Genomic DNA, 20,846 nt, shown 5'->3' with positions numbered 1-20,846 from the left:
CTTACAGGGGGCTGTTGATGGGATCCAGGGGGCTTGGGCCAGCTAGTGTGGCGCTTTCTGGCTCCCCGCATGGTCAGTGCTTTTAGCCGCATTCCCGCGCTGACAAGCGACCCGACCATCCATCATGGACATCTTTTTCTCACACAGACACATCGCTTATTCTTTTTGGTGCAAGATGCTGTCACCGCTTGCTAGGAGTAACCCACATGTCGTCCCGGTCACTCGGGGCTTCTTGGCGATGATCCCTGTTCAGCTGGACATGGGGACTTAAAGTTCTGATGCGACGTCATCAGCATGTTGGACATGAGGCCCGTGGTTGGCCTCCCTACCTCCTTGTGATCAACATAGGCCCTGTAGGGAGAGACCTAGTTCCGACGATGAGGAACTTCAATAGACGCACGGCCAAGAGCCGCTCAATAGAGGTACATTGAGTTTGATTCGCTCCCTTTACCGCGGACACGCCGATGAGCCACTTGTCATATCCAGATGGATCGACATAACATGTCTCGCTGTCCCACGAGGACGGATCAGCTATATGCTAGAGCCAGTTAGTGTCTTTACAGTGGTTTCGTCTAAGTTTCGGATCCCCTGAAAAGCTGGTACGCTCCGTGATTGGCTTTTCGATCTCGGGACTATTATCAAGCTCAACGACACAGAACACAGGATTAAGTGATCGTCAATCCGTACGTCGGCTTCAATTTGACCGCATACGCAGATAACTCGGCCAGTGCCGGTTAAAGCTTCATTCATACAGACACTCTTGGATATATTTACTTCGGAATTGTCCGAATCATACCCAACGTCTCAGCTTGCCGATCATGCAAAGTTTCTAATGATCAACCTACGCTTGACCAACCACAAGACAAATGACAGAATTGATATATCATTTAAGTTGATCTTGCTTATAGAACATTGTCAGGTTGCGATTGGATTCACTAATCTTAGGCATGTTTCTATTCAAGGTTGTTCCTCGCCAATGCTTTGAGAGTTCAAGTTTGGCATAGGCTCAGTGGCCCGTCAATATCCATCAGTTGATCCAACCACCTTCACCCAAGTCTGGAGCAAATTCAATCACGGAATATTCAACCCCTTTCTCTCATTTCTCTCAAGCTTCCTCGTATGTCTCTCTCCTTCTCCAGTGTTTCACGGGACCTCGCGCATTCGTCGTGGACGGTCCTATGTTTACGACACGTTCTGATGTCATGATCCGTGTCCATGATTCATCAACTGGCACAGACCGTCTTTTCATCTTTGTTTGCTTTGGAGTCCTCACTTAAGCCAGTAGCCGTGATTCTAGGGAACATTTGTTGTAATTAGCGATGAGTGCCTCACAAATATGAATTGATGCGTCATGACCTGTAGCTCAATACAGTTTTGTCCAGGAACGTTATAGTGGTCAGAGTTGTGGTATTGTTGTTGATCTCAACTAACATCTTGCCCTTTTCGAATTTCGTCATTGCAATGGTATTGATTTAGACTATACACTTCGTCTTGCATGATCGTGGATGATTTGCAAGGGCACCATTAAAGACTGAGATTTGGTTGCAACAAGATCAGGCTTTACTATCGATCGACCCAATAACATACCTACAAGCTTTCCCCAGGATGTTTCCAATTGCGATCTCTGATATCGCACACATATCAGAATGTCATTAATCACGCTTCAACATCGTGATCGAGCATTTGCCTGTGATGAAATCCTTGCTCAGGGGCAGCCTACACGTCACCACACAACAAGCCGTATCCGCATGATTCCTCACCAAAAGCAAACAATCCCGTCGGGTACCAGGTCAATATGCAAGCTTCCTTGTGAGAAAGCAGCTTGCCGACAGAAACGTCGCAATAAGAGGAGGCTGGACGATCTGCCGGCTCATCAGTTGCATCAATGAAATGATCTTTGATGTTTTCAGGTTGATTTTCAGTCTGGGATCGGCGATGAGAGGCCAAACAAGGGCTGAGAAACAGCTATAAGAAGGTCCTGTTGTCCACAACCAAGCCAACAATTCTCATCATCAACACATCGACCACTCTCAAGCAACAGCTATCACAAGACCTCCTATTCTTTACCAATTTCACCACACACTTCCTTCAAAATGACCGATGCTCAGGTTGCCGGCGGCCACAAGGCTACTATCAACAACCCCAACACCTCCGAGGAGGCCAAGGAGCACTCACGTCAGGCTCTCGAGAACGAGTTCAACGGTGGTGAGGGTAAGCTCCACGCCTCCCATTATAAGTCCTATTCTAACATCTTACAGTTACTGGTGCTGAGGACAACAAGGACAAGAACCCTGGCAATGTTGCTGGCGGTCTCAAGGCGTAAGTTCCAACGTCTCTTAGACTTAACTACCGGTTGATAGCAATAGTACCCTGAACAACCCCAACGTCTCCGATGAGGCCAAGAAGAATGCCAAGGAGCGTCTTGACAAGGAGGATTTCTAAAAACTCCGAGGCTGCCCATGCCTAGCAAGCGACCTTGATACCTACACGAATGTTTGGAAGGCCTTGGAATTTACCAGCGGCATCACTTACATATGAACAATTGAAATTGTCAACAGATTGGCCCCCTTTGTGAATAGATTGTGTAGCAAAGTCAAACCATATAAGATCTGATTAATGCTTTCATATTTGGATTTGACTTGCACTATTGCCTCTTCAGTGCCACTTACTTGATGTCATTCTCCAGGGGCTTACAATGCGATTTCTGTTGACAAATGGATGCCTTTCACTATCTAGGGCACATGTCCGTATCGTAGCTTCAATCCTCAAACAGTAATATCCGAACCTTATTGAAAATATCTTACCAACGCCATTCTCCCGCCAACCTGGCATGAATCTAGTGCTATACCGTGCTCCATATAACCCCTTTATCGTGTTTCCGAATAATCGTTCAAGGCAACGCAGACAGCTCCTCTGTGATGTCCGTTGTATTGTCGGATAATCTGCTGGCTATGCAATTCCCACAATCGCGCATAGTGATCGGAGCAAGCAGTGACTAGGTACGCAGAGTCGGCGCTGAAAGCACAATCCCAGACCCAGCGCTGGTGCCCGGTAAGAGTGGCTTCTAGGGGATATGGCTTGGGTTCCAGATCTGTGCTTGGTTCGATGTTCTTCACCTCCCAGATCTTGGCTGTGTGGTCTGCACTACAAGTGGCGAGTTTCTTGACGTCTGGGGATAGAAGAATACGGGTGATGTATTCCTTGTGGGCATTGAAGTGCGTTACCGGCACTAGTTGTGTGCGATCAAAGCTCTGAATAAGATTCCATACGAATACGTTGCCCTAGCGAAATGGTTAGAGATCAATTTCCAGCACCTCTGATTGTTACTTACAGCATTGTTCGCAGCGCATAGCAAGGACCCATCACTAGCGACAGTAACGCTGGAGACAGAGACGTCCTCCTCTGGGATGAGCTCATGGGAACAGTTGTTCTCAGCCAAATCCCACACCCTGACACTTCCAGACCTATCGCAGCTGATGATCTCACCCTGGTTGGGGTGAATCACCACGTCGTTGGCCGGACAGCCATGGTTGTAGCTTCGTTGAATCGATCCGGTCCGTGTCTCCCAGATCTTGACGGTCCCGTCCTCGGAGCTAGTTACCATCCATTTCCCCTCGCAGTGAAACGCAACGCCTGTGATGTTTCCAGTGTGGCCCTCAAATGTCAACAACGGGTTGGGATTCGTAGACTTGATATCGTACAGCTTGACGGTATGATGGCCAGCGGCGGCAAGGTATCGCTTGTCGGGGGAGATGCAGAGACGGTTCACCTGGGAGTCAGGGTGTTGAATCGTGCGTGAACAGATACCCGACAAGGCCTCCCAGAATCTAGAAGCCACATGTCAGCCATTTGCGATTACCAGTCGAGAAGCGCATCGTATCGCACCTGATAGTGTGGTCATAGCCAGCTGTAAGGTGGGTTAGCTTGTATTGGAGGATATGTTGATAGAGGAGTCGCATTTACCTGTGCAGAGAATAACAGACATTTCGAAGGCGGAAAATCAGTCGCGTAAGCTCAGCTCATGGTCTTGATAGTTGTCCCAGGACTTTTTGTCAAGGAAGGTCGAGAAACAAAGCATTTATCAAGTTCCCAAGCTCTAATTCCCTACTCCAAAGCCTCCTCTCCACCGCGAAGAACGACGCGCATGGAAACGATATGCAACAACCAAGCTATGCACTTAAACGGTACTAGGACTTCCTCATGTAGCGCAACGTCGCATCGTCCTTCCATAATTTGAACAACTGACTCTCTGACATGAATATCAACAGCAAAGTTGATTCTCAAGCATTAAAAAAATACACGAAATATTGCCACGGCATGATTCTCTCCGTGCTTTCAACTTAATCAGTGGTAGCGTTTGTGAACCATTATACCACAATGTGGACACTTGCAAGTGCATACCACAACAATCATGCAGACCAAGTTCAACCAAAAGTCCGAAAAGGCCAGAAATTTCTAGCAGAACCTCGCCAAGTTACTACGAGACCCATATTGTCTGAAAAGGGCGTAATTTGCGCGACGGGCATTGTTTGTGTAACCGGTCGCACAGGCTCATCGTGGTTTCGCCCATGCCATCACCCGTCTCTGCAGCTCGTTCAACAACACCCGCCTGCCCACCTCATAGGGCATTTGCATCAACAACAGCTCCTGGCAGAGCAGATGGTATGACTGACCCAACCTTTTTTTGGTCACGTCAACTTGTCATTCTCGCGTGGTCGGGCCGTTGTAACACTCAGCTACAGGAAAATGGACGTTATGTTGGAGGGAATGACGAGAGTCTGATGTTAGAGCAGCTGCAAATGCAGTAACCGTCTATTGGGCAGCAAGTGTATGTCCACGGAATCACGATCTCATTCTGTCACTGAGCTGTATGTCTGAGTGCACCAACTGGGAGTTATTGCACAACGTCAAAGGCAAAGAATGGCACCTTTTGCCTGCGTCAATTTCAAACCGACTTTGAATGAATTATCAGATCATTTCACGATAACATCACAGATGCAGGTCCAACTGTCGTGTGACGCCGTTGGAGGTTCAATACGGCCTGTTGATATCAAGCCCTTCGGAAGTTTTGAGACATACACAGCATGTCCTACGTGACCCTCAAAACTGGAGGAATTTCTTTCTCTTCACTGTCATCATACTTGAATCATCAGGTCAGTTGGGACGGACTGCAGACTTCCAAAACGGAACGGAGTCTGGCTGATAGCCCGTGACGGCTCCACCCCCTTCAATAACAGCGAGCGCCGAGTACTGGTATGGTTCAGCTGACTTTCATGTTCTTTGAATCGACACATCACCGATCTTGGGGCTGAGATACAATGATAGATACCATCAGAGATAAGAAAAACTACTGTTCGAGCCACTACGTACCTTCTCTGATTGGTGATCGAAAAGTCTCCTGCGTCGAGGTCATCTGACGGTCTTTTGATGAGCTCAGACGTCATCAAACGCGAATAAGCATCCCCAGGTGAATGTGCATGGTTTGAGGCTCAGGATAAGAAGTATCCTGTTAAATCGGCAAAGGTGTCTGCAAGGCCATCCGTGCAACAACCCCGGGATCAACATCTCCGACCTCGTTATCTTTGACTATTCTTTTCCTTAGCGATGGATGATGTACCCGGTATCACCCATTGGAAACGACACGGCATGGATTGGGTGGTCAGACTGTGAATAGTCTCGTCCTTGCAGTATCTTAAGCCAAGCCAAGGCAAGAGACGGTATTGATCGATAAGACAGCCGAGATTGGTTGAGACTTCTGTTGGCCATGACTTTCCCGATTACAAAGCGTTGGTGGGCAGACACTCGAAGGCTCAACAGAGAAGGTTTGAAGTAGTTGGGGGTAACACAGAGGCAGAGCTAACGAAGAGGTGCATGACTTTGCGTATCGAAACATCACAGCAAGCTTACTGTTTCCTTCCTTATTTCCAGTCTTGGCTTGACCGATGGATAACATATGTCTTTTGACCGGTCAGGTTATTGATGGGCGTACAAGAGTGGCATGTTGACAACGATGTCGTGGCTTCGTGTACTTGGTTCTGTCTCTGGGACAACCTTTGGGCTCACTTGATGCAGCAAATAACGACAAACGCGGCTGCCATCAGGAAAGTCGGTCAACTGGTGAACTATGCCATTTGGAGAGGCCCGACACTCATCGGGAGGTTGCACCGGATAAGAGTCAGGATGGGCACAGTATGATGGCCAAGACTAGGATCCTCTCAGGGTCTCGGTTTCGTATACTCAAACTATACACCGACGTGATAGCAAGATTTCAGGTGATGCGAATATATCGCCTTGTACGCCCCCTTTCAAGCAAGGCTACTAGCTGACACTTCACGAGACGCGGTCGGTCTGTCCCTCAGAGTCAATATGTGACACCCACCAGATGAGCGCTTTCCAGAATTTCCAGCATCTGTTAAGGGTGTTGGGCATGTAATATCATGGCTGCTGCAGCTACTTAGGCATGCACGCAATAGCACAGCTATTTGAGAAATGGCGTCTTTCAATACCCGCGAAGCTGCATGAGTTCAGCCGAAGTCACAGAGTCCGCTTAACCTGGTTCGTCGCAAAAGCTCGGGGTATGAGGCACAACCTTGCGATCATGCAGCAAGCCGTCAGAGTTGGTCAGGATGGATTGTGATTTGCCGGACGCCTCCGCAACCGGTCAACATTTCGAGGCATTTTACCTCCATATAAGCACCGACGACGTGGTCCAGGAGGCGCTCTTGGTACAGACCGAAGGAGAGTTGCATGAAGTGCAAAAGCCACAAAGCGCAGCTATTCGGCCAAGTTTGTGCTGTAGTTCGGGGCCGACAGGAGCTGGTGTAGGGATGTGCGTTTGGAAATGAGGCCCAAACCCAGGACCCCAGATATGTGAATTTGCATCCCGGCTCAGATGAATGCCGTCAAGTTCGGACACGAAACAGATTGTCTAGGGATTTGAGCCCGATTAAGGCAACCAAGCATCCTTGACCCGATCGCCATCACAAGACCCGGTTGCAGCCGGCATCTTGACAACGGCTACCAACTCTGACAGACATGATATGACGCTCCATGTCAATTCTCGCCTTCGTGGTGTTTGTGAGGCGGTGTGTTGGTGGCCGTTTTGAACGATGAACATAGCCTCTGTCACATTGGCTGTCTGATACATACTATGGCCGAAGCTGATGCTCTCCAGGTTGAGACTATATATATATAGATAGGCCTTCCTGATGCTACAATGAAAGATTTGGTAAAATAAGAAACTCAACTGACTACCAAACTCAAACACCACAAACGGCAACAACTCCTGACATCACTTACCATGACTTCTTCTCTATCCTCCTACGTCTTTGATGATGAAGGCATGACTTGGATTACCTGCGATCTATGTGCTGGATCCTTCCAGCGTGGGTCGTATGTTCACTACCCTCTCCGTTGTATCTCAGCTTTACTGACTCTGAAGCAGTGGGTTATGCCAGGCCTGCCATGGAACCAAACTTCGTAGAGTTTCCTACAGCTATCTCGCTACAGGATCCTCCCCTCCCCAGGTTCAAGGAGGCACCACTCCTCCACCACCTCCTCCGTCCAGAGGTGGCCAGCATGGCCGTTCTCACGGAGGCTCAAGTGGCTTCAGTGTCTATGGTCGTCGTTCTTGATCACTTTACCTCATGGCAGACCATGGTCAGTCTTGCTAAGAAATGTCTTTCAGGACATGTATGAGAGGGGACAGCCGTATCAGGCTACATACAAGTGTGCACACTCAATCGTTTGAGATACCATGTGATTTGCTTTTATTGGAGTGGAAATCTAGCTATGGGGCGATTTTGGTTATGGCTGTCATTTGTCTGATGTCACTCGTTTCGAGGCTTGACTTGATTTACTCTGATCTTTGGTTTGAAGGATGAAGCTGTGCTGCTACAGGAGCAACAATTGGCAGCTAATCTCACTCCTTAAGAAATAAAACTCTCTCGAAATATGACATTTGTAGCTGTGCCGATCTGTTTTTTAACTCGTATACTCGACATCAAGCCTAGAGCGCCTGAGATACAACCGATTTGCCTGGGTCGTCAACTGTTGAGTGATTCGTATGAGGTTCTGTGTAACTCATGTGTATCTCCTTATCTTAATAACACTGCGGTTCCCCTAAATAATCTCTCAAATTATCGTGGTAACTGTAGGCTATTCAATGGTTGTCTCTTGGTCAACTCATTCATTAATACAGCATTTGACGAATAGCATCTCCTCCTCTTGCCCCGCGTCATACCGAGAGCTTTACTATTTGGTAATGAACCCCACCCCCACTTCCATTGGATCACATCACTCGTACCCCGATGCCGGCACCAACCCTCATCACTATTTCCATATCTTTCGCCATCTTCATAACTTGCTGGTTTTACTTTTAAACGATGCGAACTGTCCTTAGCCGACTCGCGCTTGCATCTCGATCTTTAACGACCTCAGTACCACCACTCTCACTATTCCAACGAAGCAACCCCTCCATCATCCGCAAGATGTCGTCTATCACTGAACCAGTTCTTAAGCAGCGTGTCAAGCTGTCTCTCATTCAACTCGCTTCTGGCTCTGACAAGAAGGCCAACCTCGATAGTGCAGCCTCACACGTCGCCCGAGCAGCTTCTTTGGGAGCAAAGATTGTTGTTCTGCCAGAATGCTTCAACTCGCCTTATGGAACAGATCACTTCCCTCAATATGCAGAGACTCTACAACCTAGTCCGCCGTCTAACGATGCTGCGCCCTCTTATCACGCCCTCTCTGCAATGGCCGCTGATAACAAAGTCTACCTCGTTGGTGGGTCAATTCCAGAATACAGCCCGGATACGAAGAAGTATTATAACACAACTCTCATCTTTGGGCCCGACGGTGCCTTGTTGGGTACACATCGCAAGGTGCATCTTTTCGATATCGACATCCCTGGCAAAATCACATTCCGCGAGTCAGATATTCTCAGCCCTGGTAACAAGGTGACACTTGTTGATCTTCCTGAGTACGGCAAGATTGCTGTTGCTATCTGCTACGACGTTCGCTTCCCTGAACTAGCCACCATTGCAGCTCGAAAGGGTGCCTTTGCCCTTATCTATCCTGGTGCTTTCAACACCACAACCGGCCCTCTTCACTGGCAATTGCTCGGTAGAGCTCGAGCTGCCGATAACCAGCTCTATGTAGCTCTCTGCAGTCCCGCACGGGCTGAAACGGGCTATCCTGCTTACGGCCACAGTCTTGTCGCCGACCCAATGGCGCAGGTTCAGGTTGAAGCAGACGAGAAGGAGACCACTGTCGACTGGGAACTCGACCCTGAGAAGATTACCGAAGCGAGGAAGAACATCCCATTGAACACTCAACGAAGGTTTGATGTATACCCTGATGTAAGCGAGGGAAAGATTCAGTTTGAGGAGCCTTGAGAGTCTCGAGACTGCTACCCCTTTGAGCGGCATATAAAAGCTAAGATCGAAATGCACCACGGGACAATGACGTAGGATATATTGAGCGAGGGACCAAAATCCTTTATTTCATGACTCAATTTGCAGTAAAACGCCAGAGTCTTTTCCTTTTTGGAACACATATATACCTTTGCGTCCGTGTTAATCTATGTGTGACCACCTTGGTCTTTTTTTTTTTTATCTCCGTTGATCCCTATCCTGCGTAAACTCATAAAAGTAGCCAGCCATCCTACTCAAAGATCCTCGACATGGTACACGGCCTTACTCAAGAGCCTTCTGGGCGAACTTGGGAAGGACGAAGCTGGCCTTGTGAATCTCAGCAGAGTAGTATCGGCACTTGGCGTCCTCCTCCTCCTTGGTCCAGGATCGGAGAGGGGTCTTGACATCAGCCTTGGGGTCCTTGGAGCAGACCATGAAGCCAATCTGACCGGAGGGGTAGGTAGGGATGGTGGTATAGGCGTACTCGGCGACGGGGAAGATAGCCTGGCAATCCTTCTTGAGGCGGGTGATGAGGGGGAGGTGAAGCCAGGGGCTCTCGGCTGTAAGCAAGTTAACGAGTCAGTGTAGTCCCAGAAGAACTACTATGCAATACAACAATAACATGGCGGATCAGGAACAGCAGAACTGAACGGACGAACGCGGCACACGTTAATCAACAAACGAAATGCATGCTATCGCGGGACTACCGGAAGCAGAGCTGGGAAAGCAGCACTAGCTTCTGGGAGCCCCTAGGAGGGAAGCGGCACCAAAATGTACCCATCGAGGGAGATCCCAGCCACAGCGATCAACTTTGATCCGGGAGGGTTCCCCGATTCTGCCGTTCCTAGGGACACCAGTTACTCTCCTCAAGAAAATAGGGAACATACAACCTTGAGTAGTAATGACACCGCCCTCGCGGAGAGCGTCGTGGAGGAGCTGGAAGTAGCTCTTCTGGAAGAGAGCCTCGGCGGGACCATCGGGATCGGAGGAGTCGGTGATAATGACGTCGAACTCGTTCTTGTAATCGTTGAGGAACTTGAAGCCATCGCCAATGTGGGTCTTGGACTTGGGGTGGTCGAAACCGCAGGCCATGGAGGGGAGGTGCTCCTTGGAGAGGCGGACAACAGCCTCGTCGATGTCGCAGAGGGTGGCCTCCTCAACACAGTCGTGCTTGACGATCTCACGGAGAACACCACCGTCACCACCGCCAATGACAAGAACCTTCTTGGGGTTGGGGTGGGAGTTGAGGGCGAGGTGGGCGATCATCTCCTGGTAGGAGAACTCGTCACGCTCGGTGCACTGGATAACGTTGTCGAGGACCAGAACGTTGCCGAAGTCGGTGGACTTGAAGATGAGGACATCCTGGTACTTGCTCTTCTCGTGGACGAGGACCTTCTCGACGCGGAGGGTCATGGCATGGCCTATTTGGTAGGGTAAGAATTGAAAGCCGTTATCTGAAAGGATTGTATGTGCCTACCGGGCCACATGTCCGAGATCTCTCGGAACCAGCCATCTGAAGAGAATGTTAGCTTTTGCCGACAAGAATTGAAAACTCTGAGGGAATTGGAGTGTATGCAAAGATCTTGTTGTATGGAGGGGAAGCGTAGATTGAAGAGCCGAGGCCATCGCCATTGTGTAGCGATAAGCTCAAGACTTTGAACTCGAACTCTTAGGAGAACCAATCATCAGGTCATAGGCTTCATCTTCCCGCAGAAACCGTTAAGAATTGAGTGACCAGACATGTGCATGATGATCATCATGAGAGAGGGGCAGGATAACGCGGGGCAGTAAAAAAACATGACATGAACAGCAAGAAAAACATACCCTTGATGGTAGGGTGGGTGATCTCCTCAGAAGACATTTTGCTGTTGGAAGAGTAGAAAGAAGAGAAAGTTCGACGTGACGTAAATGCAAGCGACGAGCCGAAGGTGGAAGTGGTGATGTTTCGTGGAGGTGAAGAAAAAGGCGGGAGTCTTGACTTTTTAAAAAGGTGCATCCATTGCTTCTGGAGCAACTGGTGTACACGGTTGTACAGGTACCCGCGTCCGCGCCTGCGAATGCAAGAGCTCCCGGTCGTAAGTATTAGTGGAGACACAGCCATGGCTTTAGCGGGTAAAAAATTTGACGCCGCCCACACAGAAACAGAAACTGGTGATGGCACCGTCATTTTTTGGGCATCGATCGATTGGGGCCCGGACGATTATTAGGCGGTGATTTCAAGGTTGCTAGGTATTACTGGGTACCCTAGACAACTTTGGCTCACTGTAAAGGGTGAAATAGAGTCATGATATAACGCATTGGCCGTTTAACCATGTTGTACTGTTCTTGTACTTGGTCAACGCTAACGTTAAATCTTGTAACTCATTATTCTGCCCAATTGCTGCCATTTTCGGCTTAACCGCGCTAACACGTCAGTGGGACAAGACAAGAGATCAAACAGTCCATAGCACAACGTGGGGTGGTGGAACGACGCTCTGGAGAGTTGAATATCAAAGGTAAAGCTGACTTAACCTCTCTAATTATTTCCTCTTGTGGTAACTTGATCTTTCACCCCAGCATGATCCATATTCGAAGCGGGCCATGGAGATTTTAATTCTGAGCTAAATGGCTTATTGACAGTTCAAATGGGGATATATAGCTACGAGACGCATCACATTGGTGACTTGAAATATACCTCGGAGCGCAGTTGGTAACTGAGTGGGTTTATCTGTTGAAATCATTTCCCTTTCTCGTCTCTCATCACAAGGCAGAGCATAAGGACCATGGGTTCAAATAGAACAATATACATCGCTTGTTTGGTATATCCTTCAACAAGCTCAGACAAAGAGGAGGATGTGAGCTGATATCGTGATACAAAAGATCCTTCCCAGATTTACAAACTTTTCCCGCTATCAAGGCACAATCTTCCAATATCCAGAATCAGAGGACACCCAACTTCATCTGAATAGCATTGACTCATCCAGCCCATAGAATCGTACGCCCTTGTTACCCCTCTAGCGCCATTCACCCCCCAACCTTGATTGCAGGAACGCCTCATAAACCAGAACCTTCCTGTAAAACGCCAAGCATATAATTATAAACACACAAGATAATGAAAATGCCAACCATTGGTGGAGATGGACATGTGTACAGAGAGTTGAAAATAGGGCTGCCTTCCTGTTGTTTGGCAGCAATCATATATAACGTACTTCGAAAACCTCATGATCTGTTATCGTCATCTTCGTGAATGTGAAACTCAGCCGCGTTGTTATCTGGCCACGCATTTTGTGTACTGGGATACTCAGAAGGCTGGCTGCTGACGTTGCTGCCAGGATCAGTCTGGTGAGGATCAACGTTTTCGCCATCTGAGACCTCGCGCTGATCCTCGATCCCAGGCCACGGCTCATCTTCTGGAAGCTGCCAGCCCTGCGAAACTTGCTCTATGAGAGCTTGGTTATGTGTGACGATCTCCATGTCGTTCACGCTTTCAGCGTCTTCCATGTCTTCGGATCCGCTCTCATAAATCTCGATGTTAAAGTCAGAGTCATCGTCGAAGCCATCCTGGGCGGGAACAGGAGCAGCACTTCCTGCGCGAATAGGTCGTTCCTGGAGAGGGGCATTGCTGTACGGCGTAGCATAGGCAAAGGGAGTAGTGCCACGCGCTGGTTGACGATCATGAATTCCAAGAGGCATTGGACTCGGTGAAGCAGTCCATCTGGGTGTGAAACGATGGCTAGGTGATCTTGTGCGGCGACGCTTCATGATTGCCGACTGGGAGTTGGCATGCAGAGCTGGAGACGAGCGACGGCTCTGTCCGTATGACGCAACGCGGCGTCTGCTGAGCGCAGGCGAGGCTTGTATTGGGGCAGACATGGGCATTGAAGAAGTTCTAATGTGAGGTGGGCGAGAGCCCCGTCTGCTGAGCAACGGTGACTGAGCACGTGTCATTGACGGGCTTGCAGATTTGATTGACTGCAAAGCTGGATAAAAGGTCTGTGATGGTGATGAAGAGGTTGGTGCCTTGTCATGTCGCACGCTCATGGAGTTGCTTGCACTTGGTGGCTCATCAAGCTGCTCAACCCAGGACCAGCACTCTTCATAGGGTTTGCCTTCGTCTAGTGAGGCTGATGGATCAGGGGCGACCGGACTCATTTCCCTGAGCATCTGCCACGTCCAGCCCATTTCGTAGGCCTGAAAGTCCTGAAGGTAGGCATCAGGATGAGTTACGAACAGCCTAGGCTCAGAAGCTCTCATCATGACTTGGCTCAGGAACTGAACATCCCACACAGCTGGAGTCATCATCTCAGCAGGACTGAGGAAACGTAATCGTGAATCCTTATGGATTTTGCGAAGGGGGACCCAAGTGGATTGAAGTCCCAAAAAAGAAGATGAGCGAGGATCTGTCGTTTGTGGACGAGAGAAAATGTTCATCTCGCGAAAGAGGTGACCGAAGGCTGCGTTCATAGCCATGGTAACGCTACGAGCGTCCGAGCCCTTGACAGATATCGTCTTAATTAGACCACGGCTGCGCAATCGTCGATCAATAACGCCTTTGTCTGCGCAAGCTTTAGGTAGAAGCCATTTCGTATCTTGATCTGAGACCATCCAGTCAGGGTAAAGCGACATCTCAGACCGTAGAGTTGCAGTGCTGTGCGTCATGGGTAATTGCGTCCAGTCATCGTTGGAGATTTGTGGCTCGTTCTTGAACTGCTGTGCCTCCTGCCATACCTTTTTGAGGGGGAAAGGCAGAAAGACCACCTCGATCTCAAATGGATGATTCGGGGATGGCATCAGCGACTGTAATTGCACTACCTGTGCTTGTAGAGATTGGACCTGACTCCAAAGCTCCTGTGAGTGGGTTGGCCGACTCGTAGTGCTGGTCGATACCGATATCACACTGGCGTCATCGCCACGGCGAGACGTAACGCTATTGCTGTCGTTAAGAACGCTCTTGTTATCATTAACAAGTTTTTCCACTTCCTCAACGCGACTTTCTAAATCGGTCATGCGAATGTCGGCGTGATCATGCTTTTCGTGGCATTCCTCATGTCCCGCTGCTGTGAATGAGACCGTCTCCAGCCGATCTAAACGCTGGTCGTGGCCGCTGACAATATCAGATAGGTTCTTGAAAGCGCGACGCGAAACAGCTGCATTGAAAGCTGTAGCTCGGTGTTCGGACTGGGTTGGTGTGCTTGCGCGGGGAGTGTCGGGTGGTTTGTAGTCCTGGGAAGTCCACGTAAAAGAGTCGGCTGGTGGCGCCTGGTTCTGAGGCACAGAAGTTGGTGGAACATCCTGGGTATTGGCCTGAGTTGGAGAAGGAGGTTTCTCTGCTGTAAGTCCATTAAGTGTGTGAAGTCCCTTTCCTGCAAACGGCCGGAGATATTTGGCTTGGGCGGATGAGGTTGTCGATGCGGTTTGAGAGGCAATCAAACACTGGGCCGGTATTGGTGGAATAGCAGAAGGGCAAGACTGCGACTGAAGAAGGCCACCCCAGCTCAAGGTATCCGGGATTGAGGCAGAAGCACCGAGGTTTTGGCTGGCAGGAATCCTTGAAAATTGGCCGGTATCCGCGGATATTCTCTGGTCCGACAATCTCTGGTCTGGTGTCCTTTGGATGAAAGAAAAGGCTCCTGCATTAAAACTCGAGAAATCCATTCCGGGTATCACAGGGGGCGTCTTGATGGCAATGTCCACTACGGGGCTTAATGGTTCTCTTCCGGTCCTGGGTCTTTCGTTCTCTTGGCCTGGTATACCCACCTCGGGCTGCTGGACATCACGAGATCCCTCCTCATGATAGCAGGCGTGGTGATTGCACATACACCATTGGGATTGGTCCGGTACAAGATTGCCAGTTGGACAACGACTCCAGAACCTCCGGCATCCACATCGGGCTCCATTGGCACCAGGATTTAGGTCCACGAAACCGCAAGCTCCTCCTGGCAAGCTGGGAGTCGGCGCCTTGATCGCGACAGCATCTGTGTATATATCGAAGGCATTTGGGGTGAAGTGAGACGGGTCGAACGGGGTCGTTGCCATTGGAAGCTACACGCGCTCATGTCGCGAGGTCGGGATCGAAAGCGAATGGGTAGATAGGCTCGGGAGCCTTCGAGGATTGAGGTCCAAGTCTGGGAGGGAACGCTATATAAGAGATATATATATGGTATGGCAATTGGTCGATGACAGCCGTGATGATGTGTCAAGGGCCGCAACCAGGCCCAACTGGACAGGGTCGCAGGCAAAACGGCCGCCTAATTTCAGTTCATCGCACTATAAGATCAATTAGAAAAGCTGTCCAGGTCGTCGAGGTTGAAAAATATCCAGGCGCAATCCATAAAACCCGGGCGAGGAAATGGAACAGAATTCCAAGGCATGGATGAGACTGACCAAAGCGCGAACAGAGAAGGGAAGGCAAACGAGCGAGCGCTGATGGAGGGAACGGCGCAATTTATACTATGGAAGCTCAGGAGACGACGAGAAATCGCAGGCGAACGGGAGAAGAGCGGGCGAGAAGGAAAGTCGCAAGAGCACGAGGCACAAGATGGAGGGGACTCGGAATGTCTGCCTGCCTATGGAGGAGGGAACAGGGCGAACAAGGCGACTGCTTTTCGAGTGGTTCACGGGGACGGGGATAGGGAATCATATTCCCCCACAGCAAGACACGCCTCAACAGTGGACACACGCGCGAATCCTGTTGATGCACTATTGCCATAAAAGGCAAGTCATCATAGCTGCCTTTACAGGTGGAAAATATAGCAGAAATACAGTACATCCAGAACAACTCAATCGCTCAAATTATGAGCAAAATAATGATTTCAAGTTTCATAGTAAGAGAATTAATTCATCTTTGCCGGCAAGATCCCCTTTTAGGTTTTAACAACGTCAACCGTTGAAGAACACGAAGCTTCATATCTGTCTCTAACGTCTTCTTCGTTAAAATGCAAGGGAGACGCGAAACTTGTTAAAGCGGCACCACTTGTCTCAGAGCGCGCTCCTCGCCAAGTCACTTTCAGAGCTGCCTCTCTTTCTACCCCGCCTAATTAAGTGCTCACGCCAGTGCACGCTCACTAAAAGGTACAAAAGCACAAGGAAGCGCTTCGAGATAAGGATTTTCTAGCCAATAGGGTGCTTCCGCACTCGACGAGTCCCGCCTTGCTACGGGAGCGAACGGCGCCTCCCTCTTCTCCCCGTTGGTCTAAGTTGAGTCAAATGAACGGTTGGACAATGTTCTCTTGAAAGGAGGAACTCAGGAATAAGGCATCAAGATCTAGTATGTTTTGAAGAGAAGGAGTCATAATTGTTAGAACTTTTGATTGAAGAACTATCCTAGGCCCGTTACCACGTGTGAATGATACGCAGTTCAGGACTTACACCACTTACAAAGAACCCCTCTGGACTCAGGTACAGGCTGGAGCTTTGTTCACCAAGAATAATACAACCCGTGCAAAGAATTAGAGATGGCTCATTGAGGCAAATGTTACACGAGGCTGAAAATGCAATTGGCTCTCAGCCTCTCCTGATGTTACTTTTTCTTTCCAAGATTGACGTGATTGTCATGTCCCATTGCGTTCTGATCTCGACTCATTCAGTGAGGCGATAACTGGGCCCTTCGCCTCGGATAATGGCTGGCTGTGCAACACCAGAACATTTAGTGACAAAGGAAATAAAATCACAGTGAATTAGCATTAGGACGATCGACAGCAATTTATCTGTAGAGAATGAAGGAATAGTTTCTTTGTTTGAAGTGAGTATTGGGGACCTACCCAAGGACAAGTCCGTAAAATCATAAAAATAAAACTCTATCATGTCCCAGAAAAACTCCAACCATCATCTTTGAATAATTTTCAATAGCGGTGATTTCCATCGTTTAAAACTTACATCAAGTAGTTAACCTGCAACTGGGCAAATGCTCATAATACTCCTGATGCGACCATTATAATGCGCCCGTCGTAGCTCATGCGTCAACATCTGTCACACTTTCATCTTCACATACATCATAATTATCATCACACTTCGCCCCAGCTACCCATCGGACCGTTAGACGCGATTACAGAGCCTGTACCCAGAGATCCACCTATATCCCAGTAATGTCGAGATGAGACACTACTACGGCGGGCGGATCGTCTGGTGCTCTGACTCGCGCAACTACTCGGATGCCGAATTGCCACTGGACTTCCGGGCGTTATAGCTTTGAACGTTCGGCGTTCGGCGGGAGATCGCATGCGTGAAACCAGCGGGTGGTGTTGACGGACGCGCGCCAGCTTTGCGGCTGTGTCTTGACTATTCGACGTAGCCAGATGAGCTGGTGTTGATGGGGCAGGATTGCTGCTTCGTGGCATGAAACGAGAGCGTAGATATCTGAACACCAGTTTCATATCAAGATCCTTCTCCCATTCCTCCTGAGTGAAAGTGTTGCTCATAGGAGTGTCTTGTCGTGACGCGTGTGTTGCTTCGGCCGATGGTTCAGATCTGCCATGAATGTTGATGGGTTGTGGTGATGTCTGAATTGTTGGTTTGAATTGTGGGAATGACGCGTGTTCGTGTTCTGTTGGTCGAATGTTGTCTGTGGCGGAATGAGATGAGTTTGACTCTGGGATGATTGGAAGGCCAGCGTAGGGAAGTGGCATCTGCTGGACTCGGGTATAGGTTGAGAATGCACCAGGATGGTGCGAAATATGGCTGACAAGTGAACCAAGCTCCCTTGACATCCTCTCCAGCATGTCCAACTGCCACTCCTCTCTAGAGGCAAACTGTCGCGACTCCCATGCCAAGGTTTGGGAGGCGCGGGGTGTTGACGATAGATCTTCATCATCCTCAGGTACCGTTTCTCCCAGGAACACTGAAATCGATCGTTCGTCCATTCCAACTACATCTCGCAAGAATCTTCTGGTGACTTTAGAAAAGAACCCTTCTGAATCTGATGATGTTCCAATAGCATCCTCATCGTGCCATGTCATGTTGTCTGATTCTCCATCATAGGCAAGGGCCGACGGTACAGAAGGCACATTGGAGGATGGGCGTTTCTGAATAGATGCTTGCGAAAATCGTCTCCTCCTTGTCTCGCGCTGGATCTCACCTAGCAGTACTCGACTGTGTTCCAGTCGCCAAGCTTCGATTCTTTGACGCTTCTCTGCCTCATGAACCTGATCATGCTCTACATCGAGCTGCCGCAGATCAAAACTCTCTCTCCGTTGATACTGCCGTCTGGGATTGAATCGTTCGAATTGGTAGATGTGATCTTGTGCTTCGGCCCCCAAGGTGGGCTGGTCAAGGTGGAAGGAGCCCAGACCATCGTGGCCGGGAAAAACTGGCCCAGATCCCTGCTGTTCGTCCTGTGGCTGATACTGCACTGCAGGTATTGAGCGAAAGCCGGGCAAGTGGCCATCTAGACTATCTAGCTCGGCATCATCCTCTTCATCAAGACCAAATGCTGAGGCAGATTGGCGTGACTCAGCCTCCGATTTCGCAGCCGAGTTCAAGCTGCCCAGATCTCCCACTCGTGATCTTCCAGGAGTTTTCAATGAGTGGTCCGTTTCGGTGAGATATGATGTTGTTGTCACATCAGTGGGCGCGAAGAGCACCCATGTCTGCGACTGTTCTGGTTCACGTTCTTGGGTAATTGGCACCTCTCTTCGGGGGATCTCTTGCTCATCAACAGGAGCCCGTACGACGCGCTGGACCGACTGTCGAGTCGGCTGATGAAACGCCATGATTGTTGCGCTCGTTGTAATTGTCGTGAAGCTGCGAGGTTCGCGCCGATAAGGAAATGGCGGACAAGATAAGATGTGTTGATGATGGAAGTGGACCCCCTAGATAACTGTATCCGCCTATGTCGGTGGGCTGGCGGAGGCGATATGCGGCAGAGTGGAACAAGGCAAGTAATAGATGACTTGGACGCTCGCAGTTGACGACCTCGAGCAGGCCAAGGAGTGAAAAAGGTGAAGGTATGAAGTAAAAGACAAGAAGGTTCGAAAAACAAGGATGTTGGGGGAAAGAAAGGGTTTGTAGTATCACTAAGAGATAGGGAGAAGAGAGGCGGGAGGATTACAGATGGAACCTTTGGAGGGGCCAGTCAAGCACCTCAGAGCAAAGCGAACTGCACCAAAGGAAGCTAGGCCAGTATCCGTACCTTAGAGTGATGCTACGCTCGTAGGCGTCATCTGGACGCTGTAGTCGGGGGTTGATCGGCGGGTGGGGGGGAAGACGCTCGCGTGTTCACTTGTCCATCCATCCGCCATAGCCAGTGAAGCTCAGCTGCCTTTTAACTCAACAAGACAGAGAGAAGCAAACATGTACAGTATCCGGAAAGACGGGTAGAAAGTACCACTGCATAATGCTAGGTATCGATATGTTAAGAGTTAAGGCGTCTTAAAACTATGCGTTCCACTCAACAGAGTCCACCCGCATGAGTCGCGAGACGCGGATGGATAAGACAAACCCAAGACCGCATTAAGACGCACAACCCTGATTCTAGCTCTGGCTCTTCTGACGTGGACAGGCGTAGCAATCTTGTAACGAAACCCGAACAAACATGATGGCATTTCGGGCCTGCTTATCACTTCATGCCGTGCTGACCGATATTTCAACCGCAGCCGTAAGTTGATATGCCTAATAAGAAGTCGTACGGTTAAACCATCGTTACATTCTTCGAGAAGGAAAAAGGGCCCGGCACATATCCACAGCCAAGATCAGATGCAGGGTGATAAGTTGCTGCCCCCATCAAAGACAGATCTGAGGTACCTATGAGCTAGTCTGCCCGCTGTCCCGCCCAAGGTGACACAACCGCAGGTGAGGTGCCTTCATGATCCCCCAGGCCCTCCATTCCATTTGTCCAATGCCAGCTTTAGCCAGCCACTTTCTCATCTCATTTTGCATCTGACTGTGTTAAGGGATGCTACTAAAACCGACCTAAGTAACAGCGCCATTCAATAGACACCGACTATCAAGTATCTTGCTATGACTGAACCAGGATGTTTTTCACAAAGAAGGAACAAAGAGGTTCCCGAGCGATGAGTAAAGAAATCCTCACCTCATACAACCTTACGATTCATGTCTCCTCGGCCTAACCAACGGGGCTCCATCTCGTCCAACGATAACCCCTGATGTCTTCTGTCAGAGTGAGGAAAAAAGACGTGCGCTACCTGTGACCTTCATGGCGTCACAAATCACCCAAGTGAAGTCATGTGGTCCGAATACAAGCGTAGCCGTATTGCGAAACTGCCCCAACAAGACATTGAAGGTCTCTTCCAACACTCTTCAAGTACAATCTTCTATATGCACAATCCCAAGTATCTTGAAATGAGATATAAGCATCCAGAAATGGTAGTATTCCTCCTGCATCAAGATTCCCCCGAAGGTGAGCGGGAGTACACCACCATGTTCGGCAGGGAGTACGAGTGGATATGCGGACAGCATGGCCCGCCAATCACCAGGCCAAAAATGAGAATGCCAGGCTTG

General features: G+C 49.4%; 8 protein-coding genes across 8 annotated transcripts; 4 read left to right on the top strand and 4 right to left on the bottom strand.

The window, feature by feature from the left end:
* Window positions 1-2,093: 2,093 nt before the first annotated feature.
* FOBCDRAFT_319338 (uncharacterized protein) lies at window positions 2,094-2,442 on the top strand (the record flags this gene model as incomplete). Its single annotated transcript, XM_031183726.2, has 3 exons — window positions 2,094-2,211; window positions 2,259-2,319; window positions 2,367-2,442. The coding sequence occupies 3 exons, from the start codon at window positions 2,094-2,096 to the stop codon at window positions 2,440-2,442; spliced, it is 255 nt and encodes an 84-aa protein (XP_031039368.2).
* Window positions 2,443-2,568: 126 nt separating this feature from the next.
* Window positions 2,569-4,104, bottom strand: FOBCDRAFT_222969 (WD40-repeat-containing domain protein). Its single transcript, XM_031183724.3, has 4 exons — window positions 3,964-4,104; window positions 3,886-3,907; window positions 3,332-3,827; window positions 2,569-3,281 (listed from the first exon to the last, which is right to left on the bottom strand). The coding sequence occupies exons 1-4, from the start codon at window positions 3,983-3,985 to the stop codon at window positions 2,868-2,870; spliced, it is 954 nt and encodes a 317-aa protein (XP_031039366.1). The 5' UTR covers window positions 3,986-4,104; the 3' UTR covers window positions 2,569-2,867.
* A 3,190-nt stretch (window positions 4,105-7,294) lies between these two features.
* Window positions 7,295-7,762, top strand: FOBCDRAFT_293005 (uncharacterized protein). The gene is made up of 2 exons (XM_054704569.2): window positions 7,295-7,385; window positions 7,445-7,762. The coding sequence occupies exons 1-2, from the start codon at window positions 7,301-7,303 to the stop codon at window positions 7,696-7,698; spliced, it is 339 nt and encodes a 112-aa protein (XP_054560544.1). The 5' UTR covers window positions 7,295-7,300; the 3' UTR covers window positions 7,699-7,762.
* A 513-nt stretch (window positions 7,763-8,275) lies between these two features.
* FOBCDRAFT_222965 (carbon-nitrogen hydrolase) lies at window positions 8,276-9,487 on the top strand. The gene has a single exon (XM_031183721.3). It carries the CDS (start codon window positions 8,385-8,387, stop codon window positions 9,393-9,395), a length of 1,011 nt encoding a protein of 336 aa, XP_031039363.2. The 5' UTR covers window positions 8,276-8,384; the 3' UTR covers window positions 9,396-9,487.
* Window positions 9,488-11,428, bottom strand: FOBCDRAFT_222963 (Spermine/spermidine synthase-domain-containing protein). Its single transcript, XM_059609623.1, has 4 exons — window positions 11,238-11,428; window positions 10,891-10,926; window positions 10,304-10,834; window positions 9,488-9,973 (listed from the first exon to the last, which is right to left on the bottom strand). Exons 1-4 carry the CDS (start codon window positions 11,407-11,409, stop codon window positions 9,696-9,698), a joined length of 1,017 nt encoding a protein of 338 aa, XP_059464876.1. The 5' UTR covers window positions 11,410-11,428; the 3' UTR covers window positions 9,488-9,695.
* Window positions 11,429-12,530: 1,102 nt separating this feature from the next.
* FOBCDRAFT_34257 (uncharacterized protein) lies at window positions 12,531-15,564 on the bottom strand. The gene has a single exon (XM_031183717.3). It carries the CDS (start codon window positions 15,426-15,428, stop codon window positions 12,612-12,614), a length of 2,817 nt encoding a protein of 938 aa, XP_031039359.2. The 5' UTR covers window positions 15,429-15,564; the 3' UTR covers window positions 12,531-12,611.
* Window positions 15,565-15,761: 197 nt separating this feature from the next.
* FOBCDRAFT_201472 (uncharacterized protein) lies at window positions 15,762-16,103 on the top strand (the record flags this gene model as incomplete). Its single annotated transcript, XM_059609004.1, has 1 exon — window positions 15,762-16,103. One exon carries the CDS (start codon window positions 15,762-15,764, stop codon window positions 16,101-16,103), a length of 342 nt encoding a protein of 113 aa, XP_059467201.1.
* A 984-nt stretch (window positions 16,104-17,087) lies between these two features.
* FOBCDRAFT_34254 (uncharacterized protein) lies at window positions 17,088-19,424 on the bottom strand. The gene has a single exon (XM_031183716.3). It carries the CDS (start codon window positions 19,097-19,099, stop codon window positions 17,396-17,398), a length of 1,704 nt encoding a protein of 567 aa, XP_031039358.2. The 5' UTR covers window positions 19,100-19,424; the 3' UTR covers window positions 17,088-17,395.
* Between the last annotated feature and the right edge of the window lie 1,422 nt (window positions 19,425-20,846).

This window comes from Fusarium oxysporum, chromosome V, assembly GCF_013085055.1.
Source record: "Fusarium oxysporum Fo47 chromosome V, complete sequence".
NCBI classification, from domain to species: domain Eukaryota; kingdom Fungi; phylum Ascomycota; class Sordariomycetes; order Hypocreales; family Nectriaceae; genus Fusarium; species Fusarium oxysporum.
Note: the sequence above shows the minus strand (reverse complement) of the source record. Positions and strands in the feature narration are given on the sequence as shown.

What these genes read in the sequence shown, in the direction of transcription:
- FOBCDRAFT_34254 (XM_031183716.3), bottom strand. Translation starts at nt 19,099, where the DNA reads ATGGCGTTTCATCAGCCGACTCGACAGTCGGTCCAGCGCGTCGTACGG.
- FOBCDRAFT_222963 (XM_059609623.1), bottom strand. Translation starts at nt 11,409, where the DNA reads ATGCACCTTTTTAAAAAGTCAAGACTCCCGCCTTTTTCTTCACCTCCA. An exon ending in CACCCACCCTACCATCAAGG is followed by an intron (nt 10,927 to 11,237) that starts GTATGTTTTTCT and finishes CATTCTCTTCAG; the next exon opens with ATGGCTGGTTCCGAGAGATC. An exon ending in CGGTGTCATTACTACTCAAG is followed by an intron (nt 9,974 to 10,303) that starts GTTGTATGTTCC and finishes ACTTGCTTACAG; the next exon opens with CCGAGAGCCCCTGGCTTCAC.
- FOBCDRAFT_34257 (XM_031183717.3), bottom strand. Translation starts at nt 15,428, where the DNA reads ATGGCAACGACCCCGTTCGACCCGTCTCACTTCACCCCAAATGCCTTC.
- FOBCDRAFT_222969 (XM_031183724.3), bottom strand. Translation starts at nt 3,985, where the DNA reads ATGTCTGTTATTCTCTGCACAG. An exon ending in GTCTGTTATTCTCTGCACAG is followed by an intron (nt 3,908 to 3,963) that starts GTAAATGCGACT and finishes CCCACCTTACAG; the next exon opens with CTGGCTATGACCACACTATC. An exon ending in TATGCGCTGCGAACAATGCT is followed by an intron (nt 3,282 to 3,331) that starts GTAAGTAACAAT and finishes CCATTTCGCTAG; the next exon opens with GGCAACGTATTCGTATGGAA.
- FOBCDRAFT_293005 (XM_054704569.2), top strand. Translation starts at nt 7,301, where the DNA reads ATGACTTCTTCTCTATCCTCCTACGTCTTTGATGATGAAGGCATGACT. An exon ending in ATGTGCTGGATCCTTCCAGC is followed by an intron (nt 7,386 to 7,444) that starts GTGGGTCGTATG and finishes ACTCTGAAGCAG; the next exon opens with TGGGTTATGCCAGGCCTGCC.
- FOBCDRAFT_222965 (XM_031183721.3), top strand. Translation starts at nt 8,385, where the DNA reads ATGCGAACTGTCCTTAGCCGACTCGCGCTTGCATCTCGATCTTTAACG.